General features: G+C 35.1%; 1 protein-coding gene across 1 annotated transcript; it reads right to left on the bottom strand.

Moving 5' to 3' along the window:
• Positions 1–16,451: 16,451 nt before the first annotated feature.
• Positions 16,452–19,262, bottom strand: LOC149254674 (triacylglycerol lipase OBL1-like). Its single transcript, XM_089457064.1, has 5 exons — positions 18,795–19,262; positions 18,384–18,640; positions 18,252–18,285; positions 17,459–18,132; positions 16,452–17,016 (listed from the first exon to the last, which is right to left on the bottom strand). The coding sequence occupies exons 1-5, from the start codon at positions 19,084–19,086 to the stop codon at positions 16,702–16,704; spliced, it is 1,572 nt and encodes a 523-aa protein (XP_089313190.1). The 5' UTR covers positions 19,087–19,262; the 3' UTR covers positions 16,452–16,701.
• Positions 19,263–21,103: the final 1,841 nt, after the last annotated feature.

The raw sequence follows: 21,103 nt of genomic DNA, 5'->3' as shown, positions 1-21,103 counted from the left end.
TCGATAGGTTTATTAGCTAGTTGCTAGTTATAGCTGGATCCATAAATGGATTGGAGTCCCTTGAGAGATGGATTGGATGTGTTCTTTGCAACCAATGTGCTTGACATAGCAAGGTAAGGTAACTGGTGTATTGTATATTTATTTACGCGCTGACATTTATGTATTTATGGTAGTATGATGCAAGGGATTGAATGGAAAAGATACTACCACGAAATATTAAAAGAAAGCTTGGGTTGAGCTTTCCTTTGGAAGCACTGGGAACCATAGGGATTGAGTAATGGTGTCTGCCATTGGTCTTGATCTTTTGGTATTTTATGATTTGCTTGCACTTGATTTGTAGTTTTGTTATGTCTAGTGCATGATCATGCCACTTTGTTTGTGATGTTGTATTGCTATTGCTTTCATGGTTTTCTTCTTGTTTGTTTCTTGTGCTTTCCTTTTAAGTTTTGAATCCTGGGAATTGGTTGGGAAAGAGGAAAGTTAGTGGAGCTCAAAGAGAGTTGAATGAGATCCAGTAGGCAATGTAAGACTCAGATGAAGCCGGTGCATGTATAAAGGAAGTTAAAGGCAAGATTATGACAACTAATTGGATTGGTTGGGTCCATTGGTGTAAATGGACGATGATGGGACAGTCATGGGAAAGGTAATTAGGAAAGGTGACGTAAATGGATTTGAGGCACCATATGCCTTAGCTATGTTGAGATTTTTTTTTCTTGATGTTGTACATGGGTTGCATGCATAAAGGGAGTTTTCTTAACCTCGATCTTATGATATCTAGTAATTGTGTTGTGATCGTGATTATGTTGATGTATATATGTCTATACATGTATGTATGTATGTATGTATGTATGTATGTATGTATGTCATGTCTGACAGGGTCATCACGGATCATGATTATTTTATGCTAATGTTTATATGCACATATGTATGTATGTATGTCGTTGACCGAATAGATCATTATTATTTATGTCAATGTTTATTTGTATGTATGTGTATGTATGCATATCATTGTCTCACATGATCATGATTGTTTATGATAATTTTTATGTATATGTATGTATGTATCCATATATCTATGTCACTGTCCGACAGGGTCATCGGGGATCATTCTTGTGGAAGAATGATTGCTTATGTAGGTGAATTGAAAGAAGAGGTTCCTAGTCTTATGAGGAATCAAGTGGGAAGAGTAGTCATGAAAAATATATGAGGTTAGTATCATGTGGTTATGAGTTAATATTGTGTGATTATATTATGTCTATGTTATGGAAATGCTATACCAAGGGATACATTAGCAGAATGAAAACAATGTGCTTTGTGGCATGCTAAGCTTTGCATGGATGGCGGAGAGACACTAGAAGCAAGGTTTCTTGGTAGAGACAATGTGGTCTTGGGTATGTGGTACTACTATTGTGCATATGTTTTAGATGTTGTACATGTTACATCTGTGATGTTTTGCGTATGCACCATTATGTATATATATAGTATGTGTACATGTTTTTATGCAATGTTATGTACAGGGTGGTACACATAGTGTTGTGCGAATGTTGCATATGCAGTGTTGGGTATAGATGGTGTTATGTACATGTTGGATATGTGGTGTTGTGTACATATTGTACTATGTGCATGATGGATATGCGGTGTTGTGTGCATATGGTGTTGTGGGGATGTTGGATATGTAGTGTTGTGTACATAGCATGCTCTGTACATGTTGTATATGTAGTGCTACGTACATATGGTGTTTTTTCCATATTGTACATATGGTGCTATGTACATATGGTGTTGTGTGCATGATTGTACAAGTGGTGTTGTGAGAATTGGTGCCGTGTACGTGTTGTACATATGGTGTTCTGTGTAGGTGGTGTTGTGTACATGTCATGCATATGGTGCTGTGTACATATGGTGTCATGTGCATATCATGCATGTGGTGCTGTGTACATCTAGCGTTGTTTACACGTTGAACAAGTGGTATGTTGTACATGTGGCATTGTGTACACGTTGTGCAAGTGTTGTCGTGTACATGAGATGTTGTGTACACGTCATGCTGTGTATAGGTGGTATTGTGTACATGTGGTATTGGTGTACATGTGGTATTATGTGCATGTCGTACATGTTATGCCATGTTGTGTACATGCAGTACTATGTATGTGCCTTATGTAGTTGTGGTATCATGACATGTGTACTCGTTGTGTTGTACATTGGGTGTAAGTATATGTATTGTGTGGTGTTGTACATCGAGTATAGATGTATGTATTGTGTTGGACATCAGGTGTATGTCTATGTATTGTGTGGTGGTACACTGGGTGTAGGTGTATGTATGTGTTATGTTGTACACTGGGTGTAGGTGTATGTGTGGTATGTCAGGTGTAGGTGCATGTATTGCATGGTGTTGTATATTGTGTGTTGTTGTATGTGTGTAATGCACACTATGTGTATGTGCACATGGTTGAGGAGAAAGCACTAGGTGTTCTCGGGTGTGGAAACCGATCTAGAGTGCGTACGGAATAAAGAAAAAGGTAGAAGCTAAGGATTGATTAAAGGATAAGTATCAATATTTTATTATGCATGTGATTTATGATTCTGTTCTATGATCATTACATGTGATCTATGATTCTAGTTTATGATGGTTACATGTGACTTATGATTTTGATCTATGATGGTTGTGTTTTGAGCTACCCTGATTTGATGTGTTTATACATGATGATTTGGTCAAATATGCTAGTTTGACTTATTGTGACAGGAAGTAAACAGGATTGCAAGTGTACCTTATTGATGAGCTACCAATGAGGTATGATTTTAAGTTTTTTCAATTTATTTTAAATCTAATGGACGTTATGTGCTTGGTACAGGAAGTGCAGAAATGACCAGTTGGGTGGTTGATACTGACTACAAGAATTAACAACATCAGTGAAAGGAATTAAAATAGGCAACAATATGCTGGTAAAGCATTCAGAGAGCAGGGCCATTATGGGACATTGGTACCCAATAGTGTCCATTGATTGCCATGAGCATGATATGACCAACATGATGGTTTTGAGGCAAGGATATGCCTTGGTTTATGTATCTTTTGATGCGAGGAAGGCTTGCCAAGGGAAATACTACCCGAGATGGGGGTGCCATCAGAACTTGGAAGGTGAGTGACTGAACGGAAGGGGGTGATCGGATTGCCCGAGGGATTATGTAGCAAAGAAAGGAAGGTCGGGTATATATATTTTTTGGTCATTAGCATTGCCAGATGGAATAAAATGCACGTTGAGAGTGTGCCTTGGAACAATGAGTCGGTAACTGTTCCATAATAGGACAAGCAACACACGATTATAGCGTTGGATATTGGATGCAGATTTGGCTTTACAGTGGATTCTAGACTTCCTGGAAAGGAGGTGAATCCTGGTACTACTTTTTAGGGTGGAGGTGTGAGCCTTTGGATTCCCTTGTTGCAGATGCAGGCACCATATCATTTTATTTGCTGGTTGAGAAAATGTGCATATGTGTATATGTGCGTATTATTGAAAATATTGTATCGAGTTGGATTTATAAAGCTCCATAGGCAATATGAATATTAGTTGGGTGAAGCAAATGTGTATGTGAGTATATGTCGTTAATTTATTGTAAATATCGTAATGAGTTGTGCTATAAAGCTCCAGTAAATGGTATGATTGTCTTTTCAGCAGTGGTCATTGTAAATATGGCAACGAGCTATGTTATAAATCTCCAACGGAAGTATGTTTTGTTTTCAGCAGTCTTGTTTGTTATAGGTGTCATTGAACATTGAGGACGGTGTTCCCCCAAGGGGGAGGTTCTGTAACATCCCTGGTTAAAAATCCATATAAAATTATATAAGGCCACGGTCATGGGACACGTATTCCAAGTTGAATGGTGGGGAAGACATCCTAGTGGGTGTTCATTTAAGTTATTATGGCTAAAGGAAATTGGAAAAGGAAATGGTTAAGGTTTTGGGAAGGCAAAATGGAATTTTTGGCACATTTATTTGTGAAAATAATTGAAATTAGGAGAAAAGGGAGGTGAAAGGTCACAGGTTGCATGTGAGGAGGAAATTGAAGAAAATAGAGGCCTCATTCATAAAAAATCTTCTGAGGATCAATGGGCAGACTTGGTTAGTGTAAGCTTGGTCAGTTCAATTTTGGAGCTCTCTCTCTCTATTATCTCTCTCTCATACTCTTGGACACATATTTTTCATGGAGCACTCTCAGAGAGTGTGGCATGCTTGGAGTTTTGGAGCAAGAAAGAAAAGGAAGACCAGGAAAGCGCAAGAGGGCATTAGGATCAACAACTACAATGGGTTTTACTAGCAAGTACCAAGTTGCATGTATGTTTTCCTCATTAGTTTTGGCATGCATGACACATACATGTGGTTTCTTAGTTATGATATGTCATTAGCATGGAGGATTTCATAGATTGACAATGGATTTTCCTAGCCTTGCGATTTACTGGATAACCATGGTGTTGTGGGTTCATTTGCTTTTTTTTCTTGTTGGTTCTCATGTTTCCTTAGCTTGGATTGAGTTACTAGTTCCTAGATCCTTGGTTGGACAAATGCTCTGGAGTCCTGTAACAACTTGGGTTGAGTTACTAGTCCCATAGCCTTGGTTGGAAAAATGCTCTAGAGCCCTTGGTGGGTTGAGTTACTAGTCCTGGAGCCTTGGTTGGACAAATGCTCTAGAGCCCGATGACAGTTGTGGGTTGAGTTACTAGTCCTGGAGCCTTGGTTGGAACAAATGCTCTAGAGCCCTGGAAGGCTTGGATAAAGACCAATCTGATGATGGTTTTGTGATGTATGACCATGAGGTGGAATCATTGTTTGATGGGTTGAGGTGGTTGGCCTTTGGAAGTCCTGGATGGTTTTGGATTGATGTGTTCTATGAGATCCCACATTCATGCTTGGAATATGGCACGAGGGTGAATGAATGAAGAGAGATTTGGCTCAACCATTCTATGGTCGGGTGGAATGTGGAAGTCCCATCTCAGGTTTGGATTTTGCATCATCAATATGAGGTTATTTCTCCTTGTATTTCTATGGGTATTATACTGGTTTATATGCGGATCATATGGCTGTGATTTCATTGGTATTTATGTTGTTGTTATGATGGTTATATATATGTTTTATGGCAATAGCTATGTATGACTCTCATCATTATTTTACTTGTAAATGAATGAAAAATATATCTATGACCTAATAGATGAAATGGCAGTTGATGTGTTGAGCCATCAATGTTTCTTATGGATTCTCAGCTAAGTATGAGACCCATATGCTCAGATATGTTATATACACCTTTAGATTACATATTCGTGATATGTTTGACGAAATGCCTATCATGGCTAGTAGGGTCCAGTCAAGGTCTTATTAAGTGATTGCATTTGTATTGTCATTTCCCCGTCTACTTAGAATATGAACTTATTAGAATTGGAATAATCTCAAATCCATAGAAAATTGGTGGGCGAGGAGTCACTTGGCACGAATATAATTTAACTTGAGGAAAAAAAGGAATTACACATCTTATTGTAAAATGGACCATTTTTCTATAAAAAATAAATCTTATATATCATTTCCCCGTCTAATTAGAATATGAACTTATTAGAATTTGAATAATATCAAATCCCTAGGAAATTGGTGGGTAGGGAGCCAAGTGGCACGAATCTAGTTTTATAAATTTATTAAAAGTTAATGCAACCTAACAAACTCTGTAAAACACTACAACTATTGATAAGCATTCTAAGTATGCATATTCCCTTGAAAATCAATCTAGGCTATCAATTAAAAGAAAAAAAGGTCAATAAATCCTCATCCACCTTAAGTTGAAATAGGAAACCTTCACCAATTGAAAAAAATGAAAAAAATAAAATAAAATAATAAATAAATATTCATTAAAAAAATTATAAATTATTGAAATATATCTAAACTTTAAAATATCAATGAATTAATGAAATATAATATACCACAATACATTTGGAAAAAACACTACACTTTATTTTTATAACATATCCATTTTATATTTTCAGAATTCCATTTTGCACTTAAACATATAATAAATTTATTATATATAGAAGTATCCTATAAAATAAAATTAATTTATTAAAAATTAATTTTAAAAATAACAAGAATTTATTTTATTTCATTTTTCTCAAATTTTTACCCAATGTTCGAGAATTTATTTGAGTTTTGATCATTTTATTTTAAAGTTCATATAAAATTATGTGTTTTTTTTTAAGTCAAAATATTATTCATTTGGCAAAAGAGATATACATTTGGAGTAACAAAAAACAGGTGGTCTCACCCTTACAAGGTTTGTTGACCATTGTTTGCAGCATGTGACAAAAATATAAAAAAGAGAGTAAGGACATCGTCCATAAACATGAAAGCCACAACCACCAAAAGACAACCAACACATAGAAAGCACCTGAGGACATGCTAGCCATCCAACGTGATGGATGTTGGGTTATCCGGGGTTATTCCTGGAGGACGCGGAGGGTGAAAGTTCTAGTGTACATGCCCTTCGAAGTGCAGCATCCATGTATCCAGCTTTTCCACTTTTTTTGAAAGATGGTTTTGGCCATGCCAAACCACCACCACATGCCCTCTAACCCGACACTGAAAATAGTGCATCCTATCTAGAGTGGCCACCAGTTCAGCATGCTCCTCCCTTCAAATCCTTTCAGTCGAATCCACCTGATCTAGCAAAGTTTGAATTAACTAGCGGGCTGGGAGATGAACGTCTGCCAGACCCTTGGCTGACCTTACCACCATGCCACACACCACCACGTCATTGAGGTTGTTGAGACCACCCTCCATGACAGGTCACCTTCTCGCTACCGTCGGGACCACCACACACTCCAACACCCATCTGTCGGGAGCGACTGACAGTCTTGCCACCCTAGCGCGTCCCAGCTCCCACCACTCCCCACTTCATAGATTGAATTCACCTGTCATGGTTATTGTGCTCCACTGAGCCTGGCTTGGCAGGGAGGGAGGAATGCCCACACTGAGGGGAAGGTCACATGTTGAAAAGACCAACAACACCACTACCTGTACCCAACTCAAGAGTGTCGGAGCCACCGACAACCTTCAGGGCCCGACCCACTGTAAATCGCCAAGATTGCCTCACCCAAAGCCCAAACCTCCCATCACCCAAACTACTCCACAAAAAACCACACCCAGCAACTCGGCTACTACCACTCCACCAATTGTGCACTCCAAGTTTCCGACCCTTCAGAGCATTGAGAGCTTGAGAAAATAGAGATAGAATGGACGGGTTAATCTCACCCCTAGCCGAAGCTCCCTAATGGGTCTCTCGCAGACCACATTAGCATTAACCTCCACAGTAACCTTCAGGGAAGCAATTTCGCTATCCCCACAACACACAATAAAACACCCACTGAGACACAAGGCATGCCAATTCTCGGTCCAAACACATGAGATAGAGTATCCCACGCACAGTCATCGCCACCCCCAACAACACCACCAACTATACCACCTCCAACAACCTCTAATTGACCAACAACTCGCGCCTTCTAAATTCCAACGTAACTCAAAATACCAACTTACCTGAACCACCTTAAGTTGCAGTATGCATGCGCAGAAAAGCATGGGGTGCTTCCTTTGGAGAAGAACAATGACAAATTTACAGTGCCAAGAGTAAGATGGGAAGCTCGACAACTGCCACCTTGCTCTAAAATCCAATGTCATTACTTTTGTTTGCTCGCAGAATACCAACCGAGAGCACAACATTGAATTAAAACACCAACACAAAAGCCATAGCAATGAGCCATGCCGCTCCCTAGATCTTTGTCGTCCATTCTCATCGACACATTAAGATGTTCCACACGAGCGCCTTTACACCCCAAGTATGTCAGTTCAGACGAGAGGACAGGAAGACCTATCCTCCACTCGCCTGCTAGTTATTTGCAGTCATGGGACTTGATTTGAGTGAGTACAATGAGAATGGAATTATTTATGTTTTATTGGGCTTTTAATTAAAACTAACGAAATATGTACATTCATTTTTGATGTTGTCTAATTATTAGATGTTTTGGAGATTTTGGCCACTATTTTTTTTGTTTAATCAAATCTTCATTTTTGTTGTTTAAACTAAGTTTTTTTGCTACATATATCAATTTAACACCTAGAAAGATCCCTAGGCACTTGAATTGTTGAGAGTTCACAACTCAAACTTGTGATTCCAACAAATAGATTCTAAGCAATTTTGACCAAAAAAGGTGCCAAAAAACCCTCCATAAAGTCTAATAAATAGCCTATGACTTGTTACTATAGCCCAACATTGTTTTTATATTTATAGAATATTTTATTTTTATTTCAAAAGGAATGCGAACATAATCACACATCACCTTCATAATAGGATGTAGAATGCACCTCTCGACTCAATAATGGTTCTCTTATATCATCTTTTTCTTTAATTTACAAATAACTAGTACAACCAAATTAAAAATATTAATGTGGCTGATATAGCGCAAGACTTCATAAATATAACAACAAAAAAATGTTGCAACAAAAAAACTATTGCAACACAAAAAAAAGCCTTACCAATGCACACATTTACCTCATTGAGCATGTATAAAAAGATTATGGGTTTTAACTTGAGGAAAAAAAGAATTCCACATCTTATTGTAAAATGAACCATTTTGCTAAATAAAATTTGTTTCTATATTAATTTCCCCATCTAATTAGAATAAGAACTTATTAGAATTAGAATAATCTCAAACGGGTCGGGAGCCACCCGACACCAATGTAGCTTGAGGAAAAAAGGAATTACACATCTTATTGTAAAATGGACCATTTTGCCAAATAAAATTTTCTTATATATTAATTTCTCCATCTAATTAGAATATGAAATTAGAATTTGAATAATATCAAATCCCTAGGAAATTGGTGGGTAGAGAGTTACGTGGCACAAATATAATTTTTTAAATTTATTAAAAGTCAATGCAACCTAACAAACTCTGTAAAACATTACGACTGTTGATAAGCATTGAGAGTAAGCATTCCCTTGAGAATTAATCTAAGTTGTTAATTAAAAAAAAAAGTCAACATATCCTCATCTACCTTAACTTGAAATAAGAAACCTTCAGTGATTTAAAAAAGAAAAAAATCATTAAAATAAATCATAAATTATTGAAATATAATTAATTTTTAAAATATTAATGAAATATAACATACCACAATACATGTCCAAAAATCTATTGGAATATAATATTTCTTTGACTTTTGATAGAAAACTATCCATGCTCGCTATTTTGTTTCATATTTTAAGTTCATATAAAATTATGTTAATTTCCATGTATTTTGGAATATTTTATTTTATGACAGAGTGAAATATTTTCATCACATTTGGATTGTAACCAGGAGAACTCCTTGAATGAGTACACTGAGAATGGAATTATTTACATTTTATTGGGCTTTTAATTAAAACTAACTAAATATGTACATTCATTTTTTATGTTGTCTAATTATTAGAAGTTTTGGAGATTTTGGCCACTAAATTAACTTTTTTTTTTGTCAAATCTTCATTTTTGTTGTTTAAAGTAGGTTTTTTACTATAGATATGAATTCAACACCAAGAAATTCATTTTTTATGTTGTCTAATTATTACAAGTTTTGGAGATTTTGCCACTAAATTAACTTCTTCTTCTTCTTTCTTTTTTTGTCAAATCTTCATTTTTGTTGTTTAAAGTAGGTTTTTTTTTACATATAGAATTCAACACCCAAAAAAATCCCTAGGCAGTGGGATTGTGGAGAGTTCACAACTCAAACTTGTGATTATAACAAATATATTTTAAGCAATTTTGACCCAAAAAAAGTGCCAAAAAACCCTCCAAAAAGTCTAATAGATAGCCTATGACTTGTTACTATAGCCCAACATTGTTTTTATATTTATGAGTATTTTATTTTTATTTCAAAAGGAATGTGAACATAATCAGACAATCACACATTGCCTTCATAATATGATGTAGAAGGTACCTCTCGACTTAATAATGGTTCTCTTATATCATCTCTTTCTTAATTTACAAATAACTAGTACAACCACATTAAAAATATTAATGTGGTTGATATAGCTGAAGACTTCATAAATATAACAAAAAAAATATTGCAACAAAAAAACTATTGCAACACAAATAATGCCTTACCAATGCACACATTTACCTGATTAACCATGTATAAAAAGGTTATGGGTCAATTTTAACTTAAGAAAAAAAGGAATTACACATCTTATTGTAAAATGGACCATTTTGCTAAATAAAATTTGCTTATATATTAATTTCCCCATCTAATTAGAATATGTACTTATTAGAATTGGAATATTCTCAAATCCCTAGGAAATTGGTGGAAGGGCCTAACACAAATATAATTTAACTTGAGGAAAAATATTAATTTCCTCATTTAATTAGAATATGAACTTATTAGAATTTGAATAATATCAAATCCCCAACAAATTGTTGAGTAGGGAGCCACGTGGCATGAATCTAATTTTTTAAATTTATTAAAAGTCAATACAACCTAACAAACGTAAAACACTACAACTATTGATAAGCATTGAGAATAAACATACTCTTGAGAATAAGCATATTCTCTTGAGAATCAAACTAGGCTATCAATTAAAAAAATAAAAATAAAAAAATCAACCTATCCTCATCTAAATTAAGTTTGAAATAAAAAACTTTCAACAATTTATTAAAAAAACTAAAACATTATTAAATTTTAAAATATAATATACCACAATACATCTGGAAAAAACTACGCTTTATTTTTATAACATATCCCTTGTATATTTTCAAAATTCCATTTCACTTACACATATAGAAATATAGTCCATAAAATAAAAATAATTTAAAAAATAACAAGAATTTAGGTTATTGCCGTTTTTTCAAATTTTCATCCAATGTTGGATAATGTCTTATGTTGCGTTTTCAAATGTTTTAAACGTTAAATTTAAAGTAATAAAAGATAGAAAAGGTTCCCTGTCACATCATCATGCCTCATGCGGCTAAAGGCTGTCAAAATTAACTACTCTATCTTAAGAAATAAGCGGGACAATTACGATGAGTTACAACTATTATTTTATCCCATATATCCATTAATACATCCATGTTCTGTAACATTCCTAACGTTCTCCGGACGGTGAATTTTAGTTTGAAGGTGAGAAATTTTGTGACCAATGATAGTTAAAGTGCGAGACTCCGGTGATATATCCATCGATTTACATTGCTCTTATTTCAAAAAGGAGATCCACTCGAACTTTCATGGATTATCGACTTATTCCTCTGTGTAATCTTATTTATAAGATTATATCCAAGATTATTGCGGACATCTATCTAAATATATATCTCCCGAATAGTTTGGTTTATTACAGGATAGACAGATCTACAATATTGTAGCCGCTGCTCAGGAATGTTTTCATATTATTCACACAAAAAACTTAATGCCACGGTTATGAATGTGGACTTGTAGAATGCATATGATTGCGAAAACTGGGGTTATGTGCAGATGGTTTTACATAAAATTGGCCTACAAGTCAGGAACACATAATGGATCATGGCATGCATCTCAAATGTTAGATATGTTGTATTATAAATGGATACCCCACTCGATTTTTTGGGGTGGGCCGAGGGCTCAGACAAGGATGTTCCCTTTCCCCACTATTATTCATCTTGGCAATGGATGGACTCAGTCTACATATAAAAAGAGTTGTGGTGGAGGAAGGCTTCAGCGCTCTGGTTCTGGTTTGAAATATCAGAATATCACATAGTTTTTTTGTGGACAATGTGCTTTTTATGGGTATGATCAATAGAATTACCTGGTTGGCATTATTGCACATCTTTTACAAATTCGGGAATGCCACTGGACTATACATGAATCATCAAAAGTCTATTATTTTATATGGGAATGGCGATATGGAGGATATTGCATACATCCAAAGATTATTCGGGGTGGACACTGATAGTTTGGTGTGTGGTATGAAATATTTGGGGTTTCATATCAAGCCCAACAAATACAAGATAAATCACTGAATGTGGTTAGTGGACCGCTTCTACAAAAAGATTTCTGGGTGGGACTACAAATATCTATCACTGGGTGCACACATTACTCTCACCCAAATGGTGATCACACAACTGGGGGTATATTGGTCCCATCTAAACTGCCTCCCGGGTACCATCATCACTAAACTTAACATAATCATGGCAAAATTCATTTGGTCTGGATCGACCATTGCACACAAGTATCATTTGGCTAATTTGGCATCCATCACTTTACCAAAAAGACTAGGTGGTTGGGGGATTCTGGATTTGAGTCGTTTCAGATGGGCTTTGCTGCAAAAAACTTTGTGGAGAGGTATTTTGGGGAGGGCATCTGGGCGGACATTATTAGACGTAAATACCTCAAAGATAGAGACTTTACTCTCTGGATGCCTGGGGAGCTCATTGGGGTTAATACGGGGTCAACAATATGGCTCAACTTAAATAAAATTAGACAATTTTTTCTACACAACATATACTGGGTCTTTGGATCCGGGCATAAGATTTTGATTGGTCTGGATCGTATATTGGGAATGGGACGGGAATTACACCCCTCAGACGGGCTCATTCACTGCATCAATGATATGGAAATATTTTTTTGGAATCAAGCCATTAAGTAGTGGAATGGTGATATTCATATTTGGAAGGGGTCGAGGGAGATGGGCCTAGAGGGTTTGGTGGCTCGGGAATGGGAACATATCAGGTCTGAAATGAGACTGGTTGGTGTCTGTAGGGAGGAAGAAGGTGATCGAATTGGATGGCTTGGGAAAATGAAGGGAGGCGATGTGGAGCTGGTTCACTGTTACAAAACATTATGCTACAACGAATTACACGACATCGAGGTATGTTGGTTTTATAAGTTTTGGAAAACTAGAATACCTATTAAGATCATTTTATTTCTTTGGCTTGTTTGGAAAAACAAGAACTTGACCTGGGACAATCTACAAAAGAAAAACTGGTAGGGGCATGGAGTATGTGTATTATGCAGGAGGACGACGGAAGACATCGTACATCTTTTTCTTAAATGCCCCATCGCTATACAAATTTGGAGGAAAATTGATGGGCATATTGGCTTTTCCTATAAATCCATTTGATAATATCACTGACTATTTGTGCTGGTGGAGTATACAAACCCCCCAGTGGAGGAACATCCCATTATCTCTTTTTTGGGAAATATGGAGATGACGTAATGGTATTATTTTTGAGAATAATATGGGAAATGAGACTCATGTGGCTGATTGCATTCTGGGTTAGTATACTTCTACAATTACCAACAATATCAGACCTAAGAGGTCGACAAATAGGAAGACAGGTCCCAGGAATACCTACTCGGCTAGGTTTTTTGTAAGGGGGCATATATGGATGTGGTTTCTGGATCATCATATTGAAGGAGCAAGAATTCTGGGTTCACTGGGGAGCTAGTAGAGGCACTAATACGAAGGCGGATGCTATGACATTGTGGGGGCTACTTTGGTTCACTACTTTCTTGGACATCCCCACAATTCACATTTATGGGGACTCACAGACTATCATCGACCACGTTTGAGGCAGCATAAAAATTAAACAACCACAACTACATGGATTACTCAGGCAAATTGAGACCCTATGGGGATCTTTCAGGGATCCAACTATTCAACACATAGGAAGGGATTTCAATCAGAATGCTGATAAGATGTCAAAGAAGGGTCTACTAGATGCACTAGACGGGATGCACATTGACATAAGGATGGGTGGCAACATACTGGATGCTGGGATTCCACCTCTCCCAAGATAAGTCCCGCTTGGCTATGATATTTTACAACTTGGAAAGGTGGTGTTTATACTTCTCCCAGGATTGTTGCCTCTTGGCTAGGATTTTGATATTGGATATGCATATGTTTTATTTATATATGGCGCTATGATGGACTGATTACCTTGATAATTGTAGGACATAGATGTAAATTTGATGATTAATATGTTTTTGTTGTTTACTTACTTTCATAAGATGTTATATTAGAATATATTGAACTATATGTTTCATCTGAAAGGATGGATACATGCTGTTGGGGCCAATGCTTATGCACTATAAAAATTCTAGATATATGTATTGTTTTTTCTATATATAAAAAAAAACAGTGTTTTTTTTTACTAAAAAAAAAGTTTGAGAAACCGCATAATTTCAAAACATAATCTATCATGATTTATTCTCATTTTTTTTAGAAAGTAGGTTTTTTATTATATTATTATTTAAACTTTTTATTTAATCTCTTAAAGTTTAAGAGGTGAGTTAAAAATGTAAGAATTATATCAGTGGAAATTATATTTTAATTTATGATATTTTTAAGTATATTTTATTTTTATTTTTTAATAGAAATAATATTTATTTTTTAAATTGTGTGTGTTTATTTTTTTTCAAATTCATTTTTTTATCTTATTTAATAGAGATTATGATTAAAATAGTTTGATACATGTGATAGAGTAAATATTAGAAGTATTTGAAAGTGTAAACCATGGATTTAATCACTATATTGTGTGGATTTTTAATTTTGTGACTATTATACAATAATTTCATGTTTGGAGGAAGTATATAGTTTACTAAGAAAGTTAATGTCAATAAGTTTTTTGGAGAATAAGTTAAGCCATAAATGCAATGAGAATATGGAAAAAAATCATATAAATATTTTCTAGGCACTTAAATTTAGAAAAAAAAATCCAATGTAGTAAAATTTATACCCTAAAACTTAAGGTCTACTAAGAATCAAGATACAAATACCCTTTGCAATGATACTCCTAGAGGTGATACTCTGTAGAGCTAGAATTGCAAATACCATTTCACATATGATTGCAAATTTGAAGATTTATGGTTCTAGCTGTAGCTCAATTGACGATCACTCTAATAATGAAAAGTTATGTTTCAAAGAGATTTCAGGTTATGAAGTGTTATGTACCAAAGAGATTCTAGGTTGAAATCCCCAAGGGGTGTATGTAAACACCTAAACGTTATAGTGGTAGTAATAGGAATCAATCTTGTGCCATGTGAGCATGATGCACAACTTCTACCACGTGTTATGCAAATAAAATCAACATTTCGGATGTGTGTTATGCAAACAAAAGCAACAATTTCAACCTTGTGTTATGCAAGTGAAATAGACCCAAGTGTTATGTGCCAAAGAGATTTTAGGTTGAAATCCCCAAGAGGTGTATGTAAACACCTAGACGTTATAGTGGTAGTAATAGGAATCAATCTTGTGTCATGTGAGCATAATCCACAACTTCTACCAAGTGTTATGTAAACAAAAGTGGTAGTAATAGGAATCAATCTTGTGTCATGTGAGCATAATCCACAACTTCTGCCAAGTGTTATGTAAACAAAATCAACATTTCTAACTTGTGTTATGCAAACAAAATAAACAATTTCAACCTAGTGTTATGCAAAAGTGAAATAGACCCGTGCCAAGCAAAGACGAGACCAACCCAATTGTAGATTCCTCTATATATATAAAAATATATTAAAGATTTATGTGAATTGAAACTTTGATGAACCAAGTTGGAAATAAGTTAAAAGGAATTCCTATTCAATATTATTTCAATATAAAGTATTTGAATCCACTTTATACATTTTTTGGTATAGTCCCCAAGCCAAAAAGGTATAATTACTTTCAATAATTTTAGTGTAGTTGGCAAGTGAAAAGTAGCTATCATTATAAGAAAAAACATTATTTCTTATAGTTGGTATTTTAGGTTTTTGATTTGTGAGTAATAAATATCATGTTACAAAGTATTAAATGCTTTGCATGTGCATTGTTGGATCGAGAGTTAATTTTGATTCAATGACTTGCACACTGGAACATGTGGAGCATTTAGTCATGATAAAGAGGGCTCAACAATGTCTATTCTTTTATATTTTGAACATTATTCTACACACAATCATAAAATCATAAAAGGTAGAATCAATAACATCTTAAAATTAACTTAACTCATAAATTAATAATAATGGCTTTCTTATAAAGTTGCAAGTTGCACATGCATATGATTGCATCTCCAATATCATATTTTCTTCAATTTAAATTAAAAATAAAAATAAAAATTTTCATTAAAATAAGTTATGAAACCGTAAACAGAAAATATGTCCATGAAACATTTGACTTCAAAACATTTATGAAACATAACTGAACCCAAAATATTAATGAAATATAATAAATCACAATGCATATAAAAAATACTTTACTGAACCCAAAACATTAATGAAATATAATAAATCACAATGCATATAAAAAATACTTTACTTTCTGTTTACAACATATCCACCTAGTATTTTCAAGATTTCATTTCCCACTTAAACATATTAATCTATATTAATTTATTGAAATATAATTTATGACATAAAATTAATTTATAAATTTAATGAAATATTTAATTTATGACCTGAACTATTACATATTTCTAAAATTTCCGCTTCCTGTTCACTAATTTTCTTTTAGTTTTTTTAAGAAAATCATTGACAAACTATCGATGTTATGTTCCATATATTACAGAGGCGGCTTGACGAGGCAGGTCACATTCCACCACACATTTGTTGTCAAGACGTTACTGCAACACGCCTAACATTGTTTTATATGTCATTTCTAGGTTCCTTCTTGACGTCCAAGTAATTCGTCGTTTCCATGGAAAAGCAATCACTTAAGGATTTGGTGTCAAGTTCTGGTCCTCCAAGAGTCCAGATGCGTTTGAATACCCGCCTGTCACGCCTAAATTTGTGTCAATATGAGCTGGTCCCACTCTAATTGCATTCACGTAGTTGACAGTACAATGTGCAGACAAGCCTGGAATAGCAATTCCAATGCATCTGAACAATAATGCAAACCACCCTTCCTTGAAGTCTTTTCCCCTCGTGTATCCCATGATCAGACTGTGCACCAGCTCCCAAATTGCAGTTACCATGTTCGGAATACAGTACCAGATGGAGAAATTCCTGTTTGGCTCTTCCTCCACAGTCTGCAATACAATGGAAACCCAAAAAGGAAAAAGCTTAATAAATTAGTTTGGTACAATGGAAACCCAAAAAGGAAAAAGCTTAATAAATTAGTTTGGTAAAAGACTTCAGAAAAAAAATGGGGAAGAAAAAAAACGAAAAAGCTTAGTAAATTAGTTTGGTAAAAGACTTCAGAAAAAAATGGGGAAGAAAAAAAATTGGTCGGCATGACTTTTTCTTTAAGGGTGTTTAATACTGGTTAAACACAACAAACATGAATCCTACTTTTAATTAAAAAAATTCAATTTGTTACGCCCCTGCACGCGCTGATTCCCCTTTGAATCTTAATTTGATGGTCATGCTTCTGAGTTCTAACATTTTTGATGATCATGCTTGTAAATTCCAAGTTGCAGAAAGACAAAGGAGGAAGAATAATGGAGCCAAGGGTTCACATGAAATTAATACCTTCTCTTTGTAACAGCTATTGTAATAAAGGCACACTCCAAAATGCTTGAACAGAAACAGTTTATTGTCAAATGGCATCCTAGGAACCATATCGTTGCTGTACACCACTCTCAGGTACCTTGTTACAGGTTCATTCAGCTTTATATTCATAAAATTTCCGAATTCTTTATCTCCAATTCTGGGTTGTCCAAATGTATAAACCGCTAATAACTTCTCCATCAGCTGTCCCTTTTTATGTAAAATGAGTATTGCAGGAAACAAAACGGCCAGAGCACCACCCAGACTGTGTCCTGTCACAACGAACTTAGCACTCTTGTGCTCTTCCAGCAATCCGCTCAGCCTTCTGCGTATGGCATAATAAGCCACAGCTTTTTCCTGGTCTTCTGATTTACATCTTCCAGCGATGTCACGATCCTGATTTACATCTTTCTTCTTGAGATCCAAATGGGTTTTTAAGATTTCTTCATCGCAACGATTTGCCAAACCCATTGCTTCAAGGAACCCTACGTGAACTTTTCCAATAGAGCCCATTTTGTACCAGGACAAGTCCAAGTCTGTGCTCCAGTCATCTGCATCAAATGGCTCTGTTCCTCTGAAAGCAACTACCACCAGCTTAGCATCTACTGGTTTATCACAGAAAATAAAGGCTTGGGTAGTTTTTTTTGCCAGGTAATCTGTTCATGGAGAGAAAAACATACAACATTACATTCCTACCCAGGTTAAATGACAGTAAGATTAAATTATTAGAAATAAGGGATGAAAATCAACCCATCTCAGGTAATTAAATCCTTACAATTCCAACCATCTAGGAATTCCACAAAATGCATCTGCAAAACGATTGCAAAATAAAACTGTTAGCAAGAAGATTTGTGGAACGGTGACTGAATCCCGTGGTCTGGCTAATGAAATTCTGGACCTTAATTACCTTCCAACGTTTTGCAACCACATTTCTGATAACCAACTCATTTTCATAGGCCAATTTGGAAGCCATAATGCAAATATCTGCAAGATATCTGCTCCCAACTTCAATCAAACCTGTCCCACCATTGTAATCTCCATTGACTCCATGATGATGACCCAAAGCATTTATTTCCCTTTTGTCCAAATCCACGCGAAGATCCAAATGCCCAATAGTGCTTATAAACGTTTCGCTATTCCTCTGGGGTTTGATCACCCCTCTTCCTGAACAAAACAAGAATCCAATCAATAATATTATGTAACTTCTCTTTTTAATATGAAGAAGCTCTATTTTTCTCTGCTGAAAAAAAACAACAACAAAAAGGTTTTTTTTGGTTACTTCAAATGATAAACAAACTAGCCGATAGAATATTCGGACCTGTGAAAACTCTGAACACTATTCCTCGGAGCCCTCCGTTATTTGAGAGTAGATTTAACATGAATTCCATACAGGCTCCGACGAAGGCCATCGGTTTGGCTACCAAGTGGAGAAATTTCCTTGCGAGGATCGAAACCGTGATGATCCAGCGCCTATCGAATGTATCATTTGGATCCTCCACATGCTCAAGATAATCAATGAAGCTATGTCCTTTCCGGGAGAAGAAGAGAAAACGCAGGACATCCAAAATCCCTCCATTCTCAGGGCGGATTATAAGATATTCGTTATCCATCTGTGTCTCAGATTAGCTTGCTCTGCAATTCCTGCTACTTTCACAAATCTGCTACTTTCACAAATCTATCTTATCCATGTCTGTCTCAGAATAATTTGCTCTGCAATTCCTGGTACCTTCACAAATTCTTACATCACAATACACAAAATTCAAATAAGATATGACCTTAAGTTGAAAATCATGCCTTGATTTCTCTTTCCCGGAAAGCGTTCAAGTGGTTATTATGGTTTATGCGAACGAGTTGCTTTCTGTTACATCAAAGTTGAGTTGTCGTAAGTCAAGGTGGGATGATGAGGATCAAATCGCACATTTACCCGTCAACAATTTTATGGTAAGCGAACAATTATGCATTTATCAGAAGTAAAAATATATTAAGGTTTTTTATTTCAATTTCAATTAGATGAGGATATGTTGCCTAGATGGATTCGCAATGGAATATGCTTAGTATATGTTTAGTCTTATCATTGGTTGTAGTGTGTTACAGGGTTTGTTAAGTTGTATCGACTTTTAATAAATTTAATAAATTGTATTTGTATCACTTTGCTCCTGCAAACCAATTTCTTAGAGATTTGAAATAATTTCAATTTTAATATGTTCATATTTTAATTAGATGAGAAAATTAATATATAAGCAAAATGGTCCATTTTACAATAAGATGTGTAATTCCTTTTTTTGTCCACTTAAATTGGATTTGTGCGTGGCTCCCCGCCCTGAGAATATTCCAATTCTAATAAATTCATATTCTAATTAGATGAGCAATTCGCCTAAGGTTTCTTATTTCAACTTAAGGTGGATGGTGATCTATTGACTTTTTTATTTTATATTTTTAATTGAGGGCCTAGATTGATTCTCAAGGGAATATGTTTAGCATATGCTTACTCTTAAAGAATTTGTTAGGTTGCATTGACTTTTAATAAATTTAAAAAAATAGATTCGCCACATGCCTCCCTGCCCACCAATTTCCTAGGGGTTTGATATTAATGACTTCCTCCATGATAAGTTCCTCATTATTATTTATAACATTCATTTATATATAAGCAAATTTTATTTAGCATAATGGTCCATTACTTTTTAAAAATTTAATAATTAGATTCGTGCCAAGTGGCACCCCACCCACCAATTTCCTAGGGATTTGAGATTATTAGTTCCTCCATGATAAGTTCCTCGTTATTATTTATAACATTCATTTATAATTCCTTTTTTTTTCTTAAGTTAATGTTGACCCATAACCTTTTAATACATAGTTAATCAGGTAAATGTGTGCATTAGTAAGATATTCTTCATGTTGCAATAGTTTTTTTGGTTATATTTATGAAGCCTTAGGCTATATCAACCCCATACATATATATATTATGAAGCCTTAGGTTATATCAACAACATTAATATTTTTGTTTTTTTTGTCATATTTATGAAGCCTTAGGCTATATCAACAACATTACTATTTTTAATGTGGTTGAATTAGTATTAATTTGGGTTTTAGATTTTGGAGTGCTTTAAAATTATTATTTTTTGTGACTAAAAGTTTGTTTTTTTAGACGTAAGGAAACATGTTAATGGCCCAAGACCTAAATGAAACATTTTTTCAGAGGAAAAATACAAAACATATCTTCATTATAAATGAGGAATGTTTTACATTTGCATGGTTTGTTTACATTCATCATATTTGCCCAAGGGCAGGCCTGGATGACCAAAATCCTATTCAAAATTCAAAACAGAGAACCCCACTAGAAATGGGAGCAGTGCAACAACCATTCTGTTAGATCATCACCACAGAATAAAAGTAGACTGTATATGACACCAGAGCACAACAAAAAGTTAAACCATACAGTCCAAGGAGGGAACTCAAGGGGGAGGAAAAAACTACAGGAAAACCAACTATGAAATCTCAAAAAATCCATGTCCACAGATCTTACCATCAACAATATATTTGAAAGACATAAACCCAAGAGAAGAGACAGACCCTTTTTGGAGAGGGCATCCACATCAAGATTTTGTTCCCGGTATACATGTTGGAAGG

Source organism: Pinus tabuliformis, chromosome 7 (genome assembly GCF_031772625.1).
Source record: "Pinus tabuliformis cultivar Carrire ecotype Pingquan chromosome 7, CPIR1, whole genome shotgun sequence".
NCBI lineage: Eukaryota > Viridiplantae > Streptophyta > Pinopsida > Pinales > Pinaceae > Pinus > Pinus tabuliformis.
The sequence above is the reverse complement of the archived record's forward strand: the minus strand, read 5'-3'. Positions and strand labels throughout refer to the sequence as shown.

Bases quoted from the DNA above. Each gene is read 5' to 3' on its own strand.
- LOC149254674 (XM_089457064.1), bottom strand. From the start codon at position 19,086: ATGGATAACGAATATCTTATAATCCGCCCTGAGAATGGAGGGATTTTG. The intron at 18,133-18,251 runs GTAAGGATTTAA...CTCCATGAACAG, and splicing joins ATTCCTAGATGGTTGGAATT to ATTACCTGGCAAAAAAAACT. The intron at 17,017-17,458 runs GTATTAATTTCA...ATTGTATTGCAG, and splicing joins ATAGCTGTTACAAAGAGAAG to ACTGTGGAGGAAGAGCCAAA.